This window comes from Sciurus vulgaris (assembly GCF_902686455.1).
Source record: "Sciurus vulgaris genome assembly, chromosome: 14".
Taxonomy (NCBI): Eukaryota; Metazoa; Chordata; class Mammalia; order Rodentia; family Sciuridae; genus Sciurus; species Sciurus vulgaris.
The window spans coordinates 59,453,772-59,470,567 of record NC_136475.1 but is presented as its reverse complement, the minus strand read 5'-3'; the positions used below and the strand labels follow the sequence as shown (position 1 = coordinate 59,470,567).

The following is a 16,796-nucleotide window of genomic DNA, read 5'->3' as shown; positions in this document are numbered from 1 at the left end:
GCTATATTCCAAGTCCCATAAAACAAGTTTTGATAAATTTAGGATTAAAATCACCCAGTTTGTTGTTGAAATTAATTTAGAAATCAATAGCAAAGATGTATATGGACAATCTCTAAATATTTGGAAATTAAACAACACATTATTAAGTGATCTATGGATCAATGAAACATCATAAAGGAAACTAGAAACCATCTGGAACTGGATGATGATTATAAAACAACATATCAAAATTTATAGGAAACAGCTAAAGTAGTGATATAAGCTTAAATGGTTAGGATATGGGGAAGAAAGGTCTAAAATCATTGTCATAAGTTTTCACCTTAGAAAGTTAGGAAAAAAGTTCAATCCACTGTAAAAAGAAGATAGAAATAATAAAAATAAGAGGACAGCGGGTATAGACCAGTGGTAGAGTGCTTGCTTAGCATGCATGTAGTCCTGGGTTCAATCCCCAGCACCAAAAGCAAGAAAATCCATGAAATAAAAACCGTGCACACCTGAAATACCAGCAGCTTGGGAGGCTGAGAAAGGAGGATCTTGAGTTCAAAGCCAGACTCACCAAAAGCAAGGTACTAAGCAACTCAGTGAGACCCTGTCTCAAAACAAACAATTAATGAAAACCAATAAAATCCCAAATTAGTTCTTTTACAAAAATAATATAAAATTAGAAATCTATAACTAGATTGACAATATATAAAGGAGGGGTGATACAAATTACTCATAAAAGGAATAAAAGAAAACATGTACTTATTCAACAGATATTCAAAACACATTGGGAAATATTATGAACAATTTTATGCCAATAAATTTGAGAATTTAGACATAATGAAAAAAGTTTTAAAAACACAAACAGACTGGGCAGTGTAGGCTCTGTAGTAATGCACACATGCTTAGCATGTTCAAAGTCCCGGGTTCAATTCCCAGAACCAAAAAAAGTAAATAAACAAAATTCAAGCAAGCTGTTTTGAAGAAATTGATCAGATGATACTAAAATTAATATGGGAATACAAAGGACCAAGGATAGCCAAAACAGCTTTGAAAAACAACCACAAAAGGATTTCTATTATTTGATTATAAGACTCAGTGATCAACGTAGCGTAGTACTAGAGCAAGGACAGACATATGTGGATGAAACAAGAGTTCAGAAACAGACTTATAAAAGGTTAACTGACTTCTTTTTTGGTAGTGGGGAAATAACCACTGAGCTACATTTAATTTTGAGACAGGGTCTCACTTAGTTGCTGGGGGCTGGCTTTGAACTTGTGATCCTCCTGCCTCAGCCTCCTAAGCAGCTGTGATCACAGGTGAGTCCCACAGGTGCCCCTGGCTAAAAGCATTCTTTAACATTAAAGAGAAAGTCATTATCAATATCCCAAGTCTATTGCCTCCACACCCGGCTGGCAATTTTTTCTTTTTTCTTTTGGTATTGGGGATTGAATCCAGGGCACTTTACCACTGAGCAACATCCCCATTTCTTTTTATTGTGAGACAGGATCTCACTGTTTTGCTGAGGTTGCCCAAGAGCCTGCCCTTCTCCTCAGACTCTCAAAGGCTGGGATTACAGGTGTGCACTGGGTTGGCTTTCTAATTGGGTTAGTTGATGGACTGCAGAAGTTGGGGTAGAAAAGCTTAACTACAATATTTAATATTGTCATATTTATTTCTTAGTCAAATACTATTATCCAACTGCTATTAAAATTAAAAAACTACCCATAAAATCTGAGAATAATTTTTAAAATATATTTATTTATTTTATGTGGTGATGAGGATGGAACCCAGTGCCTTGCACAGGCAAGGCAAGTGCTCTACTACTGAGCTACAGCCCTAGCCCCTTGAGAATAATTTTAAGAGCATACTTAGGTAGGAAGTCCTATAAAAATATTAACAAATGTTTTAAGATATGGTGCTGGAATTACAAAATGTTCAAATCAAAGCATAGAATGAGAGCAATTTTCAGCAATGAATGACAAATTGAGAAGGCATTAAAGAGCTAAAAACAAACAATACCTAGGATGTTGTGAATCAGAGAATGATTAGATTTTCTCATTTAATAATCATGTTTACTGTCAGTTCACTTTATTGTAACAAATAATTTAGTAAACAGCTGTCAAATTTTAAGACGGTGAGTTTCTCCTTGATTAGGTAATTGATGTAGACCTGACAGTGGAACATTTTGCAAATAGAGCCAAAATAACTAGTTAGATTATTTTTGAGAAAAGTATGTGTACTTAGGAGCCAAAGGGTTCAACTTCCTTAAGTCATTACAAATTTAGCAGACAACAAAAATCTGTTAACTTGTTCCTGGTTTATTAGTAATATTCTTTTCATGGAAACAGCTTGCTCAACAGATCACAACGTTCCAAAACCAGATCTAGCAGTTCACTTTAGATTTAAAACACCGAACAGGATTTCCTTAAGATGTCAGCCATGGCTGGGGTGGCGGCACATGTCTGTAGTCCCAGCTACTTGGGAGGCTGAGGGGAGAGATAACTTGAGCCCACCAGGTAGGAACCTAGAAAGTGAAACCCCAACTAGGGAGAAAATGTCAATCATTTAAAAATTAGATAGTTTAATTAATGTACCAGGTAAAATTCAAATTACAGGGGTACTTATAACTGTAATTATTTACACTAATCAATTTTTCTTGCACTTCAACAGAATACAACTTTAGTTATTGTTCAATAAAAGCATAATCTTTGACTTAACATAGCTATATGAAAACTAATCAAATTTAGTTGAATCTTTAATTTGCTTTTTAATTTTTCCTCTTTTGAACTTACTCCCAGGATTTAAGCAGATAAAAAGTTTCTTTTCAACAGGTTATAACGATAGTACAACTTTTAAAAAAAGTATTAAAAAAACCTATGCTTTAATAGTTATTAAAAACTTCAAATAGTACAATTAAGACTAATAATAGTTTGAATTCATTTGCATTGAAACATATTATTGTCTTTTGTTTCCACTTTCCTAAATTTTTTTTCTCTAATATTAATCAAAACTGAAGCAATTTCGGTTCCCATCATTAGGCTCCAAGGGAATACCTTTTCTTATATCATCAAGAGCCCAAAATGCTTACGTGAAAAGGGATCACTGAGAGTTTTAAAGAACACACGAATTTGTCATCGTCAGGGAGCCAGGGAAATTCTTTGTCTAGTTTCAAAGGAGTACAATAAACCGCCAGGCAAAGCTCAAAGGTCATCTTTTTTATTGCGCTTCGGGTGGTTCTCCGTTTCCTCCGTATTCCATTTTAGTTTCTATGTCACGCTCCCAGTCCCCGCAACCCCCCACCCACCCCCGTTCTCAAGTACACAAAGGCTCCTTTGGACGAAAGGAGGATTTTCTAACCTACTCGGGGCCACCAAGAGACCTATCTTCTTTCGCAGGTGGGAAGCTCTGGGCAGCCGCACGCGGGGCACACTGGGGTGGGGGCCGCACGCCGACGGCCGCCGGGGCTGGGGAAGGGGAGCCTGCCGCTTTCCCCGCCCCCAGGCGGTGACTCACCTCCCGGTACTGGCGGACCAAGGTGAGCGGCCCCGGGAGGGGGCCGAGGGGCGGGGCCGCCAGGTCTGGCGGATCTGCGCTCCACCCCGCCCAGAGCGCGCAGTCCTTGGCGAGTTCGCACCTGAGTCCGGTCCATCCGCGCGCCCCAGGCCTCGCGCCGCCCGGCCGTCCAGTGGCTTCCGGAGCCCCACTCCCTCCACCGAGCCTTCGGCGAGTCCCGGAACAACCCCGCGCCCCTCTAATCGGCGCGCACGCAACATGGCGCCCCCTCAGGTCCTCGCGTTCGGACTCCTGCTCGCAGCCGCGACGGCCGCGGCTCAGAAAGGTGAGGCGCGGACCTGGAGCGGAGTTGCGCAGTTGGGCCGGGCGGTATTGGGCCCGGAGGGGCTCCGCGGCCTTCGGCGCCGGACTCGAGGATAGTGAGGAGGAGACCGAGAGCCCACGCGTTCCCGCCCGAAAGCCGGACGGCGCGGGCAGTGCGCGGGCCCAGGTCCTCCGCACCCAGGAGGCGGTGAGAAGGCGCCCACTCGCTGCGGACGGAGAGAGAAGCCGCCCTTTGCACTTCTTTAGAGAAAGGACCCGGGTTGGGGCGAAGGGGCTGGCGGGGATCGGAGTGAGCACGTTTGGGGCTCCAGAGGCCGCAGAACCCGTACCTCAAGCCGGGGCGCGCCCACCTCCCCCGGCTCCAGCCGACTTTGGATTCGAAAGCTGTCGGGTTCGATAGCGGAGTCTTTGTGACCGCTGCTGTCCCGCCCGCCTCTCCCCCGGACACCTGCAGCGGGCCCCGGATGTCCCCGGGCCTCGGGCAGGGACAGGTAGCTGTGAGGGCCGCTATGCACCTGCGCGCGGGAGACGAGCCTTCTGGGACTTGACTGCCAGACGTATTTTCCCTTTTCTAAGAATCATATGAGCTTAGACCAAGTTTATTGTAGGGAATGCAGAAATAAAGGTGATTGTAAGGGGTAAAAGTCTCATAAGCCCACCACTTCGAGAATCCCATAATTAATAATTGAGTATACTTCTCCTTTAGACATTGCTCTAAACGCTGCCCTAAATCTAAACGTGTAGGTTTATATCTCCCCACCCCCCTCATAGCATCCAGAGTTTTCCATTTCCTTTAGACTTTAAAAGCAAGATTTCAATGGTGGGTGAACAATCTATAGCCCTAGTATCCAAATGTTGGAAGTATAGTTGAATTCCAGTTCTTCTTGCTCTGAAATACCTTGACTGTGGTTGTTTGGTTTATTTGTAAGATGGTGTCTAAAAGTAGGGAGAATTGGCCAAAGCTTTCAAGTCATGTTTTTCTACCTTGAATCTTGAGCTAAATACTTAATCTTAAATTGCAACTTAAATGGGAAAATTAAAACTAATAGGATACATGGGATATAAAGTGCTGATATAAAAATTTTTTGTCATGTTTTTTAAATATCTGCACTATCTTAACTAGACAGATAAAGGGATTGGAAGGGCTAGATGTAGTGTCACAGGCCTGAGGATCACAAATTGGAGGCTGACCTGGGCAATTTAGTAAATCATTTCTCAAAATAAAAAGGGCTGGGGATGTAGCTCAGTGCTAGAGCACCCGTGGCTTCAAACCCTAGTACTGTGCCAAGAGGAAAAGACAAAGGGGCAGTTAGATGGGTTTGCCAATTTGAAGTTAAAATGAACATTTGAGGTAGTCAAGGATAAACAAACTGAAATCAATACCAGAATGGGTGCTACACTTTCAAAATTGGATACTGTGATTTGATGTAGTTAGGAAACAAATAAAGATGCACCTACATTTAATATAAAGTGTGATTTTTCAACGTTAGCTGGGCTTGGTGGCACATGCCTGTAATCCCAAGGACTCAGGAGGCTGAAGCAGAAGGATCACAAGGCCAATCTTGGCAATTTAGTGAGACCCTGCCTTAAAAAAAAAAAAAAAGTGAAAGAAAGAAAAAAAGTAAAAAGAAATGCTCTAAAGGTTGAAAATTTTCCTACTAAGCCCGGAAGAAAGCATACCTTAAGAAACTCGCGTAGTAGTCAGGCATGGTGTTACTTACCTATAATCTCAGTGAGTGGAGACTGAGGCTGGAAGATCACAAGTTCAAGGCCAGCCTCAGCAATTTAGCGAAGCCCTTAAACAATTTAGGGAGACCATGTCTCAAAATAAAAAGGGATAGGGATGTAGCTAAGTGTTAAATTGACCCTGGGTTAAATCCCCGGTAAACACCCCCCCCCCCAAAAAAAAAAAAAAAAAGAAAGAAAGAAAAGAGGCAATAACTGAGTAACTGAAAGGCAGGGATTAACAGGACAAAAGAAGGGACAGAGCTGAAAGTAGAAGTATAGCAAAGGCAAAGCTGATAATGACCTTTGGAGAGCTGTGTTTACCAGCATTGTGTAGCTCAGTGATAGAGTGTATGCTTGGAATCCTGGATTCAGTCCCAAGCACTGCAAAAACAAAAACAAAAAAACAAAAAACAATTGTTTAAAAAAATTGAAATGGGGAGCCCAGGATATACTCAGTGTTAGAGGGCTTGCCTGGCATGCACAAGAACCTGGGTTCAATCCCTAATACTACAAAAAAAAAAAAGAAAAGAAAAACAAAATTGAAATGGGAATGAGTACAGATTAGGCTATGTGTGTGTATAGTATATACAAACTGTGTAGCAGGTGCCAGGAAGTTAGGGAGCACTTCAACTATAGCTGAAAAAACATTCAGGACCACTTTTTAAGACTCTTGTGTCCCTGTAACTTGGGCTTTTTATTGTCAGAACATAATTTAGCAAGGATATCGGTTGATCGTTGGATCCACCTTTTTTTTTGTTTTTGTTTTTGTTTTTGGAGACAGTCTCATTGAGTTGTTTAGGGCCTAGCTAAGTTCTGAGGCTGGCTTTGAATTCAAAATCCTCCTGCCTCAGCCTCCTGAGCCACTAGGATTGCAGGATTGCACCACCCTACTCAACTGGATCCATGTTTTAAATTTTGTGTATGTATATATTTGTGTGTGTGTATATGTATGTATATATATATATATAATTAATTTTTATTCTCTAGAATGTCTCTGTGAAAACTATAAGCTGACCACAGACTGCTTTATGAATGAAAATGATGAATGCCAGTGTACATCCATTGGTACAAAAAATACTATCATTTGTTCCAAACGTGAGTAAGATATTCTTATTGCCTCTAAGCTTATCTTGATAAGAGTTTTTTAATTGATGTGCTTCAAGTTGGGAAGAGTTTTATTGGCTCAAAACTGAATTATGTTGTTTTGTCATAATTATCCTACATCTGAAGCTTCTTATCTTCAGTAAGTAATTAAGTGTGGGAAAATGGAGGTATGAAATAATCTTTGGCCTGGGAGTTTAGTGTTAAATTAAAAGCGTTTTTCCCTGTGCAAGTAAAACTACAGTTATTTTTCAGTTTGACATTAAACTTTCTTTTCAGTGGCTTCCAAATGTTTGGTGATGAAGGCAGAAATGACTTACTCTAAGTCTGGGAGAAGAGTGAAACCTGAAGGGGCAATCCAGGACAATGATGGGCTTTATGACCCTGACTGTGACGAGAAAGGGCTCTTTAAAGCCAAGCAGTGCAATGGCACTGCCACATGCTGGTGCGTGAACACTGCAGGGGTCCGAAGAACTGATAAGGACACTGAAATAACCTGCTCTGAACGAGTGAGGACCTTGTAAGTGGAGCTGCCAGTATTAGTTTCCTTACATTTCAGATTCATTTAGTTAAGTTTGTTTTTGAATATGCAATATGATTTCGTGGTTTAGAATTCAAAAGATAGGAAAGGGTGTAATCCTTTCTGTCCCATCCCAGCTCCTCATGTACCCAGTGTACTTACCTGGAACTGTTGTCATCAATTTAGTCCATCACCTTCCAGAGACAGTGTATGAATTTAATATGTAGACATATATATATGTTTTTGGTACTGGGAATTGAACCCAGGGGTACTTAACCACTGAGCCACATCCCCAGCCTTTTTTTATATTTTATCTTGAGACGGGGTGTTACTGAGTTGCTTGGGTTGCTGAGGCTGGCTTTGAACTCAAAATCCTCTTGCCTCAGCCTCAGAGCCACTGGGATTACAGGTGTTAAATGTATGTAACTTAAACTTTTTACATATTTGCTTATTTATTGTTGTAAAAGTGAGATACGAGGGCTGGAGCTCAGTGTAGAAAGGCTGTAGGTCCAATCCCCAAGAAAAGGTTGGTGGGGAGAGATGGTTGCCTCCAGGATTATTTAATGGAAAGGAATAGCAACACACTCAAGCTGGCTTAGGCTAACAAGCCTTTATTGGAAGGAGCTGGAACCTGGAAAGGTGTCAAGCCCAAAGCACTGACTCTCCAGTTCTGTCATGGTCAATTTTCTCGGGTTCTTTCAGTCCCCTTTTGTCTTTTTACTTGAATAGGGCCCGATACAGCTAGTTTAGCTTTCACTTTCATGTGACTTTATATGTTGTAGCCAGAAGTTGGGGGATCAATATTAGAAAGGGTGTTCTCTCTGGATGGGTGCTATATGAAGGATGTGTGAGAGTAAGGGAAAAAATTATGGGCATATTTATTTACTGTAACAATCCTTGTTTTGTGAGCTCCATGGTAATTCCACTTGGGAATTTTACTATTTTTTTTGCTTATTAGGAAATTAGTGTGGAAGATTAAGTTATAGACTGTTGTCACTGTCTTTTTACTTTACAGCAGGATCACCATTGAATTAAAACACAAAGCAAGGGAAAAACCTTACAATGCTCAAAGTTTGCAGACGTAAGTACAATTATATGGATCCTAATTCCTTACACAATTGCTTCTCAAATCTTTTCATTCTGCACCATTAGAAAAACCAAGTCTAAATGCCTTTTCTTATTTTCTTGAAATAAATTTTTGAAATAGATTTGTAATGATTGTATAGTAATTCCTGTATTCCCTTCACTCAGATTCACCAGTTAACATTTTGCCACATTGTCTTTTATGTGTTTGTGTGTGCGCTTTATATCTATCTGTACATATACAGATATTTTTCCTAGAACCACTTGAGAGCAAGTTGTAGGTGTCATGTCCCTGTCCCCTACTTTAGTGTATCTTTTCCTAAGAACAAAAGGCATTATCTTATGTAATAAGATCACTGTATAATGATCAAATTTAGGAAGTTGACCAAAATCTTATATCATGTCAGTTTTCCCATTGAAATTCTTTGTAGTAGACTCCCCCACTCCAGTCCTGGGGATCGAATCCTAGGGTACTTTACCACTGAGTGGTATTCCGATTTTTTTTTTTTTTTTAAATTTTGAGACAGAGTCTTGCTAAGTTACTCAGGCTGGCCTTGAACTTGGAATACTCCTGCTTTAGCCTGCCTGGTAACTGGGATTACAGGTGCCACCACACCAGGCAGGGTTTACATTTTTGATAGAAAAACTACTTAAGTGATCTCATGTCCTTTCTAGTACTCACATCAGGAGGTCCATGGTGTTAACCTTGCCCCTTCACTGGTAATGTTAACCACTTAAAGTGATGTCCCCAGGTTTCTCCACTGGTAGAGTTAACATTTTCCTCCTTGTAAGTAATAAACTATTGGCAGATACTTGGATACTCTGTGAATATTCTCTTTCTATTCAGACTGTTTTGTTAATAATGGATGATGCTAGCCAGAACCAATTATTATTGTTGCAGTAGTTGCAAAATGCCATGAAAATCTTAACACTGCCAGGCATAGTGGCTTAAGGCTGTGATTCCAGCAACTCAGGAGGCTGAAACAGGAGGATCACAAGTTTAAGGCCAGCCTGGGCAATTTAGCTAGACCCTGTGTCAAAAAATAAAAACTATAGGGGATGTATGTAACTCAATGGTAGAGCATCCCTGGTTCAATCCCCAGTACTAACCAAAATAATAACAACAACAACAACTTTGAAACAATGACCATAGACCTCAAGCTACCTGCTTAGTTAAAAAATTGTACACAATTTTTTTAAAAACACGGATTTTTTATTATTTACAGTGCACTTCAGGAAATGATGTCCACTCGTTATCTGCTGGATCCAAAATTTATCACAAATATTCTGGTATGATTTTTTTGATAAATGAGCTTTAGCTGAAAATTGGTGGGACAGTATTGTTTGGGCATAAGGGCAGTCAATAAATGCATTTGAGTAGCAGCAAAAGTCCTGGATACTTAATGTGAAATCCTTGTTGGTATTTACCTTCCATAGCTTTTGAAAGCCCCAGTTTTGCTGTCTTATTCCCTTGGATATGTTTTTCAGCTATTAGTGATATATTTACCTAGTAATGGAAAGGAACACTGGTACACGTAGATTACAGAAAACCAAACCCTAAATATTCTACTGAATGATGATATTTTTGTATGCCTTTGATTACATTAATAATTTTGTATTTTCTGATGTTTCCCTCAGTATGAGGATAATGTTATCATTATTGATCTGGTGCAAAATTCTTCTCAGAAAACTCAAAATGATGTGGACATAGCTGATGTGGCTTATTATTTTGAAAAAGATGTAAGTATAAACTTATTTTATTCAAGATCTTTATTACCTTTTTCTCGATAAACAGTTCAACCATATCTCTAAGTGATTCTTCTATCATAATGAAGTTTGTCCTCTCTGTCATTCACATATACTGTTCTTACTTGTTTGTATATTTTTATGTCTTTATCAGATTTTTCTGCCTAGATTTCTTCCTTTTTTTTTTTTTTTTTTTTTTTTTTTTGTAGTGCTGTGATCAAACCCAAGGCCTTGAGCACACCAGAAAAACAATCTACCACTGATCTATACCCCTAGGCCTCTTCTCTCTTATATTTATTACCTCCCTGGTAGTTACCTCGTGTGTATATTCTCCCCCATTCAACTAATAATTTGCATGGGCCAGAGTTTACATTTTTAAAAAAGCTATGTAACTAGTGTGATTGAAATATTTTGTTTACAAAAAGTTTTGTTTAAACTTTAATATGTGATAATGAGGTATTTCTATCGAATCTGAGATTTTGTTTGTTTTTTTTGTTTTGTTTTTTGTTTTGTTTTTTGTTTTGGGTACCAGGGATTGAACTCAGGGGTACTCAACCACTGAGCCACATCCGTAGCCTATTTTGTGTTTTATTTAGAGACAGGGCTTGCCAAGTTGCTTAGCACCTCACTTTTGCTGAGGCTAGCTTTGAACTCATAATCCTCCTGCCTCAGCCTCCTGAGCTACTAGGATTACAGGCATGTATCACCATGCCAGGCTTTTGTTTAAAATCTGGGCTTGAGTGGGGAACAGGAATAGAAGGATGAATACATGAAATAGGATTGGTTATATGTTAATATTTTTTAATTAGGGTGTTAGGTACATAAGCTTCATTATATGAATCTAACTTTGTATATGTTTGAAATTTTACTGTAATTTTTCAAAGATTTCAGTGGATCAGATAATTATTACTGGGACCATGACCCAGTAATAATTTGCTGCAGTCCTTTTGGTATATAATTGCATATAATTGTAAGTAACTGAAATTTGTTTTCTTAAATGTTTTTGTTTTTCTCCTTTTTATTATAGGTAAAAGGGCAATCCTTGTTCCGTACATCAAAAATAGACCTGAAAGTAGATGGGGAACAACTAGATCTGGATCCTGGTCAAACATTTATTTACTATCTTGATGAAAAACCCCCAGAATTTTCAATGCAGGGCCTAAAAGCTGGTATTATAGCTGTCATTGTGGTTGTGACAATAGCAGTTATTGCTGGTATTGTTGTGCTGGTAAGTACAGAACAAGTAAAATTTCATTTAAGGATATAGCCTTTTTTTTTTTTTTTTTTTCTCCCGGTACTGGGGATTGAACCCTGGGGGCTCTTAACCACTGAGCCACATCCCCAGACCTTTCATTTTTTATTTTGAGATATTATCTCACTAAGTTGCTGAGGCTGGCTTCTAACTTGCAATCCTCCTACCTCAGCCTCTCAAGTTGCTGGGATTACAGGCATATGCCACTACACCGGCAAGGATCTATTCTCATATTTTTGTACTGGGGATTGAACCCAGGGGCACTCAACCACTGAACCACATCCCCAGCTGTTTTGTTTCTTTTTTTTTTTTTTTTTTTTTTTTGCATTTTATTTAGAATCCAGGTCTAACTGAGTTGCTTAGGGCTATTATCACTATTGATCTAGTGCAAAATTGCTGAGGCTGGACTTTGAACTTGCAATCCTCCTTCCTTAGCTTCCTGAGCTGCTGGGATTACAGTTGTGTGTTGAGGCACCCAGCAAGGATATATTGTTTTACTTAATCTTTTGCCCCCAGTCCTGGGAATTGAACTCAGGGTCTCATGTATATGTTTAAGAATATATTCCTTTATTTTATTTTTTTAAGTACTGGGGGCACTTTACCATTGAGCTAGTCTCCAATCCTTTTTTATTTTGAGATAGGATTTCACTGAGTTGCTTAGAGTCTTGCTAAATTACTGAGGCTGGCCTTGAACTTGTGATCCTCCTACCTCAGCCTCCCAAATTGCTGAGATTACAGGTGTGCACCATGTCATGGGCTTAAGGATGTATTGTTAAAAATTATGAGCTATGCATGTAGCTTGGTGGGAGAGTACTTGCCTTGCATCTATGAAACCCTGGGTTCAATCCTTAGCATGGCAATAAAAGAAAAAAAAAAGTTAATTAAAAAAAAATACAGAGCATAGTGGCACACACTTGTAATCGCAGCACTCAGGAGGCTGAGGCAGGAAGATTGAGAGTTAAAAGCCAGTCTTAGCAATTTAGTGAGGTCCAAAGCAACTAGTGAGACCCTGTCTCAAAATAAAAAAGGGGCTGGGGACGTGGCTCAGTGGTTTAGTTCCCCTGGGTTCAATTCCTGGTACCCAAAAAAAAAAAAAAAAAAAAAAAAAAAATTGCATTCATGTTCTAAAACATTAAATGAAGCAAAGTCTTAATTTTCCCCCCTACTTTTATAATTCTGTAGTGAATGAATGCCAAGCAGGATGGTGCACTCTGTAATCCCAGTAACTTGGAAGGCTTGCTCAGCATCAATAAAGTTCAACACAACAGAATTCAGAAATAGATTTGAGGGTATATGGGAACTTATATTTTTAATTTTTTTTTTAGTTGTAGATGGACATAATAACTTTATTTTTATGTGGTGCTGAGGATTGAACCCAGTGCCTCACACATGTTAGGCAAGTGCTCTGCCTCTGAGCTATAGCCCTAGCCCTATATTTTTAATTCAGTGGAGTAACCATGCTCCATCTGAACAAAATAAAAGTTGAATTCCTGTGTCACCCCATCACTGTGTGTGACAGGTGTATCCAGAGCCCAGTAAGGTGAAAGGAATTTGGCAATGTACCCATGTTTATACACAAAATGTAAAAAGATAAGTTTCAAGAAAATCAATTTAGAAAATGCTTGTGTAACTTTGTGGTAAGGAAAGCCATCTAAGTCAAGAAATAAAAAATCTATAATAGAATATATATATATATATATATAAATTAAACGTTTTTGTTTTCTTTTTTTGATACCAGGGATTGAACCCAGGGGTGCATTCCCAGTCCCTTTTTCTTTTTCTCTTTTTAAGAAAGGGTCTCACTGAATTGCTTAGGCTAGCCTAGATTTTTTTTTTGGTGGCGGGGGGGTACCAGGGATTGAACCCAGGGGTGCTGAACCACTGAGTCACATCTCAGCCCTATTTTTTATTTTTTATTTTAAGACAGGGTCTCGCAAAGTTGCCTTGGACTTCGCTAAATTGCTCGGGACTGTCTTTGAACTTGGGATCCTCCTGCCTAAGCCTCACAAGTGCTGCATGCACCACTGCACTTGGCTGACCTGGAACTGGGATTGAACCCAGGGGCACTTACCCACTGAGCCACATCCCCAGCCCTTTTTTCTATTTTATTTAAAGACAGGGTTTCACTGAGTTGCTTAGGGGCCCACTAAATTGCTGAGGCTGGCTTTGAACTACTTCTGCCTCAGCCTCCCGAACTGATAGGAACCCTACAGAAAGGATGGCAACTGGTATGGACAGACATTTTATAGAAGAGTAATTTCAGATGGCAAAGTAAACACAGGAAAAGATTCATAGAAATCTCTTTGTCCTGTAGAAATGAAATTGCAAGTTGCAAAAAGGAAGCACAAAGTTGTCTTGCAGCACTTGTAAGGATGAATCGGGAAAACAACCTGAGTGTATATTAGCAGGAGGATGCATGAGTAAATAATAGTATATCCATGCCATGCTCTTTTGTGAATGAGTTCAGTCTAGACCTTTTGATCTGGAAGGTTCCTCTGATGTTGATCAGGCTGTTCCAAGATGGAACTGGTATCACATGATCTCATTTTTAGACCCCCAAACTTACATACATGTGTTTGTATGTTTGTTTTAATATGGAAAAAAGAAGAATGCACATCAGACTGTTAAATTGCATTAAAAGATGATTCTTTGTTTTCTTATTTATTTTTTGGTTTGTTTCAATGGTTGTGGTAGCCTTTTTTTAGGTTAGTAGTCAATTTTTTTAAGAAACATGACTCAGTGGTACAGCGCTTGCCTAGCATGCATGAGACACTGGGTTCAATTCTCAGCACCACATATAAATAAATAAATTTATAAATTAGTATATAAATAAAAGGTCCATCAACAATAAAAAATATTAAAAAGAAAAGAAGAAACATGTTTGTAGACAGGTTTTGAAATTGTTCAGATGGATTTATGGTACATTAAAAGCATATATGTCTGGGCTGGGTTTGTGGCTCAGTAGTGGGGTGCTTTCCTAGCATGAGTGATGCACTGGGTTCAGTTCTCAGCAGCACAGATAAATCAATCAATAAAAAATAAAGATCTGTCAACAACTAAAAATTTAAAAAATTTTTTTTTTAAAAAGCATATGTCAATTTAGATTTTAATGTGTGAGTAGCAGTTCTAAAGTAGTAATCATTTTTCTTCCATTCAGGTTATTTCCAGGAGGAAAAAAACAGCAAAGTATGAGAAGGCTGAGGTAAGTGGATTGTTTACATAGTAAAAAGGCCCTATTTAGTCTCTCATTCCTTAGTAATAACTGTTCTTTCCTGGACACAGATGTATCTCATTTACACTGAAGGTCCTTAGGGCCTTAGAGATAGTCTTAGAATAAAGTCAGTGTCAGATTGTTAGTGTGTTGTAGTCACTTGGAATTAGAATGGAACACATTTGTCCTTGAACTCTATCAATAACATTTTCTGCATACTCACCAGTTTTTGTATATCTATGTACTTATTTGTAATTGTAGAGGTGCCACTTACTAATATTTTATAAAATAACAAAAACAGAAATGTAAAAGATTATTAAAAAAAATCTAATAAAATCATTAAGTTCTAACATTTTCTTCCCATTCCATAGGAGATATCTGGCTTATCTGATTCGTGACCACAGGCCCTGGTTACTATCCCTGAACTGAATTTTAACATACAGGCAAAATGATGATATAGTATATATTTAAGAGCAATATAGACCTGAATTTGGCCACTTATTGGCTAGGCAGTACAATTTCTTTAAACCTCCATGTTTTCTCATCTGAAAATTGGGGCTTATAATACAGAGCTGCTGTCATTGTGTTTCAGTTCTGCCCCACAACTAATAGTGAGATCTGGGACAGGTCACTTAATTCTGAACTTCAGTTTCCTGCCAGACACAGTGGCATATCCCTTAATCACAGCAACTTGGGAGACAGAAGCAGGATGATTCCAAGTTTGAGACCAGCCGCAGTAATTTAGTGAGACCTTGTCTCAAAATAAAAGAAATTGGTGGGGGTAGGGGTTGACTAGGAAGGTAGTTCACTTGTAAAGTACCCCTTGGTTCAGTCCCCAGTATCCCTCCCCCCCTAAAAGAAGTTCAATTTCCTCACTTGTACAATGAAAGATTAATAATAGAAAATGATTTGATTCTTCTAGGTAAAAAAATAGCATGCATTTAGTAAAATCTATTCTTAAAGGTCTAGCATACTGCTATTCCCAGTCAATTTTGGCCATTTTATTTTTAAAACTATTTCACAGTGAACAAAATTTCTTCTGTACTTTCTCCCTCTGTTTCAGATAAAAGAGATGGGTGAGATGCATAGGGAACTCAGTACATAACTACTGTAGTGTGAAGATTAACTACAAGAAAGGAAATTATCAAAGGAACTCGGATTACATATGAAGATGGAACAAAAGGAAGACCTTTGAGGATTACTATTTTGTTGGTTAACATCATATATTTGTAATAATGAGCCCGTACTCACAATGTAAGCAGCTTGAAATTGGCATTACCAATCTTGAAATTTCACCAGTGTCTTATATGTGCAAATCTAATAATATAAAACCAGGAACTTTGGCTGCATAAAATTATTTATGCATAATATTGAAGTGTGCATTAAATATGCTTCCACAGTAGTGTTTGAATGACCACTGTCTCATTCATGACTGACGTTGCCTTTCCATTTACTTTAAGACTTGTACATAAAAACTTTTTTTATGAAGTGTGAAATAAAACATTTTGAATTTCCTAACTGTTTGAATCAAATTTTCTGGCATGCACATCAGATTTTAAAAATGCTCTGAGAGCTGGGGTTATAGTTCAGTGGCAGTGCATGCTTAGCATGCACAAGGCCCTGGGTTCAATCCCCAGCACCAATAACTAGAGCAAAACAAAAATGCTCAGAGTGCTAATTATCAATTAGAGTTCTGCACAAATACATACATGTATAATATATATAATGCATTATAATATAGAACTATTACATAGAAAAACAATTTTATTTTGAATGAATTTTAAGATTGTTTTTTGGCCTGTGCCCTGAAGAGGATTTGACAGACAGTGTTGTGAAATGATTTCTCTGGTTGAGTTAGAGTAGCTTTAAATACACCACTTTATCAGTCTATCTTTTATCTATCACCCAGGAGTGCCACATCCCTAGGCCTTTTTATTTTTTGAGACAGGAACTCACTAAGTTCTCTAGGATCTCACTAAATTGCTGATACTTGGTTTGAACTTGTGATCTTCCTGCCACAGTCTCAAGCTGCTGGGGTTACAGGCGTGTGCCACCATCTCCTGGCCACGTTATCAATATCTTAATAAACGATTATGGTACAAACACAGGCCTTCACACTAGCTCTAGGAAAGGATTCTTTCCTGCAGTGCCTCTCTAGTGCCCTCTGCTGACCAAGCTGCAGATTCACTTCCAGAGCAGGCAAAAAGGGTGAATTTGAAAGGGGTAATAAATAACTGGCAGTCTTCAACACTTTGCCTCCTAGTCTGTTTCTTCTGAAGATATTCTTACTAAGGTCAACACTGGCTAACTGGTAATGAATACTCTCCATGGCT

General features: G+C 38.8%; 1 protein-coding gene across 1 annotated transcript; it reads left to right on the top strand.

Moving 5' to 3' along the window:
- Nucleotides 1-3,444: 3,444 nt before the first annotated feature.
- On the top strand, nt 3,445-15,806 carry LOC306644582 (epithelial cell adhesion molecule-like). The gene is made up of 9 exons (XM_079111641.1): nt 3,445-3,823; nt 6,538-6,645; nt 6,931-7,171; nt 8,187-8,252; nt 9,481-9,544; nt 9,893-9,994; nt 11,028-11,228; nt 14,410-14,454; nt 15,527-15,806. Exons 1-9 carry the CDS (start codon nt 3,757-3,759, stop codon nt 15,566-15,568), a joined length of 936 nt encoding a protein of 311 aa, XP_078967767.1. The 5' UTR covers nt 3,445-3,756; the 3' UTR covers nt 15,569-15,806.
- The last annotated feature ends 990 nt before the right edge of the window (nt 15,807-16,796 follow it).

Coding starts and splice junctions, on each gene's coding strand:
- LOC306644582 (XM_079111641.1), top strand. CDS start 3,757: ATGGCGCCCCCTCAGGTCCTCGCGTTCGGACTCCTGCTCGCAGCCGCG. Junction 3,824..6,537: donor GACGGCCGCGGCTCAGAAAG/GTGAGGCGCGGA, acceptor TTTATTCTCTAG/AATGTCTCTGTGAAAACTAT. Junction 14,455..15,526: donor CAAAGTATGAGAAGGCTGAG/GTAAGTGGATTG, acceptor CCTCTGTTTCAG/ATAAAAGAGATGGGTGAGAT.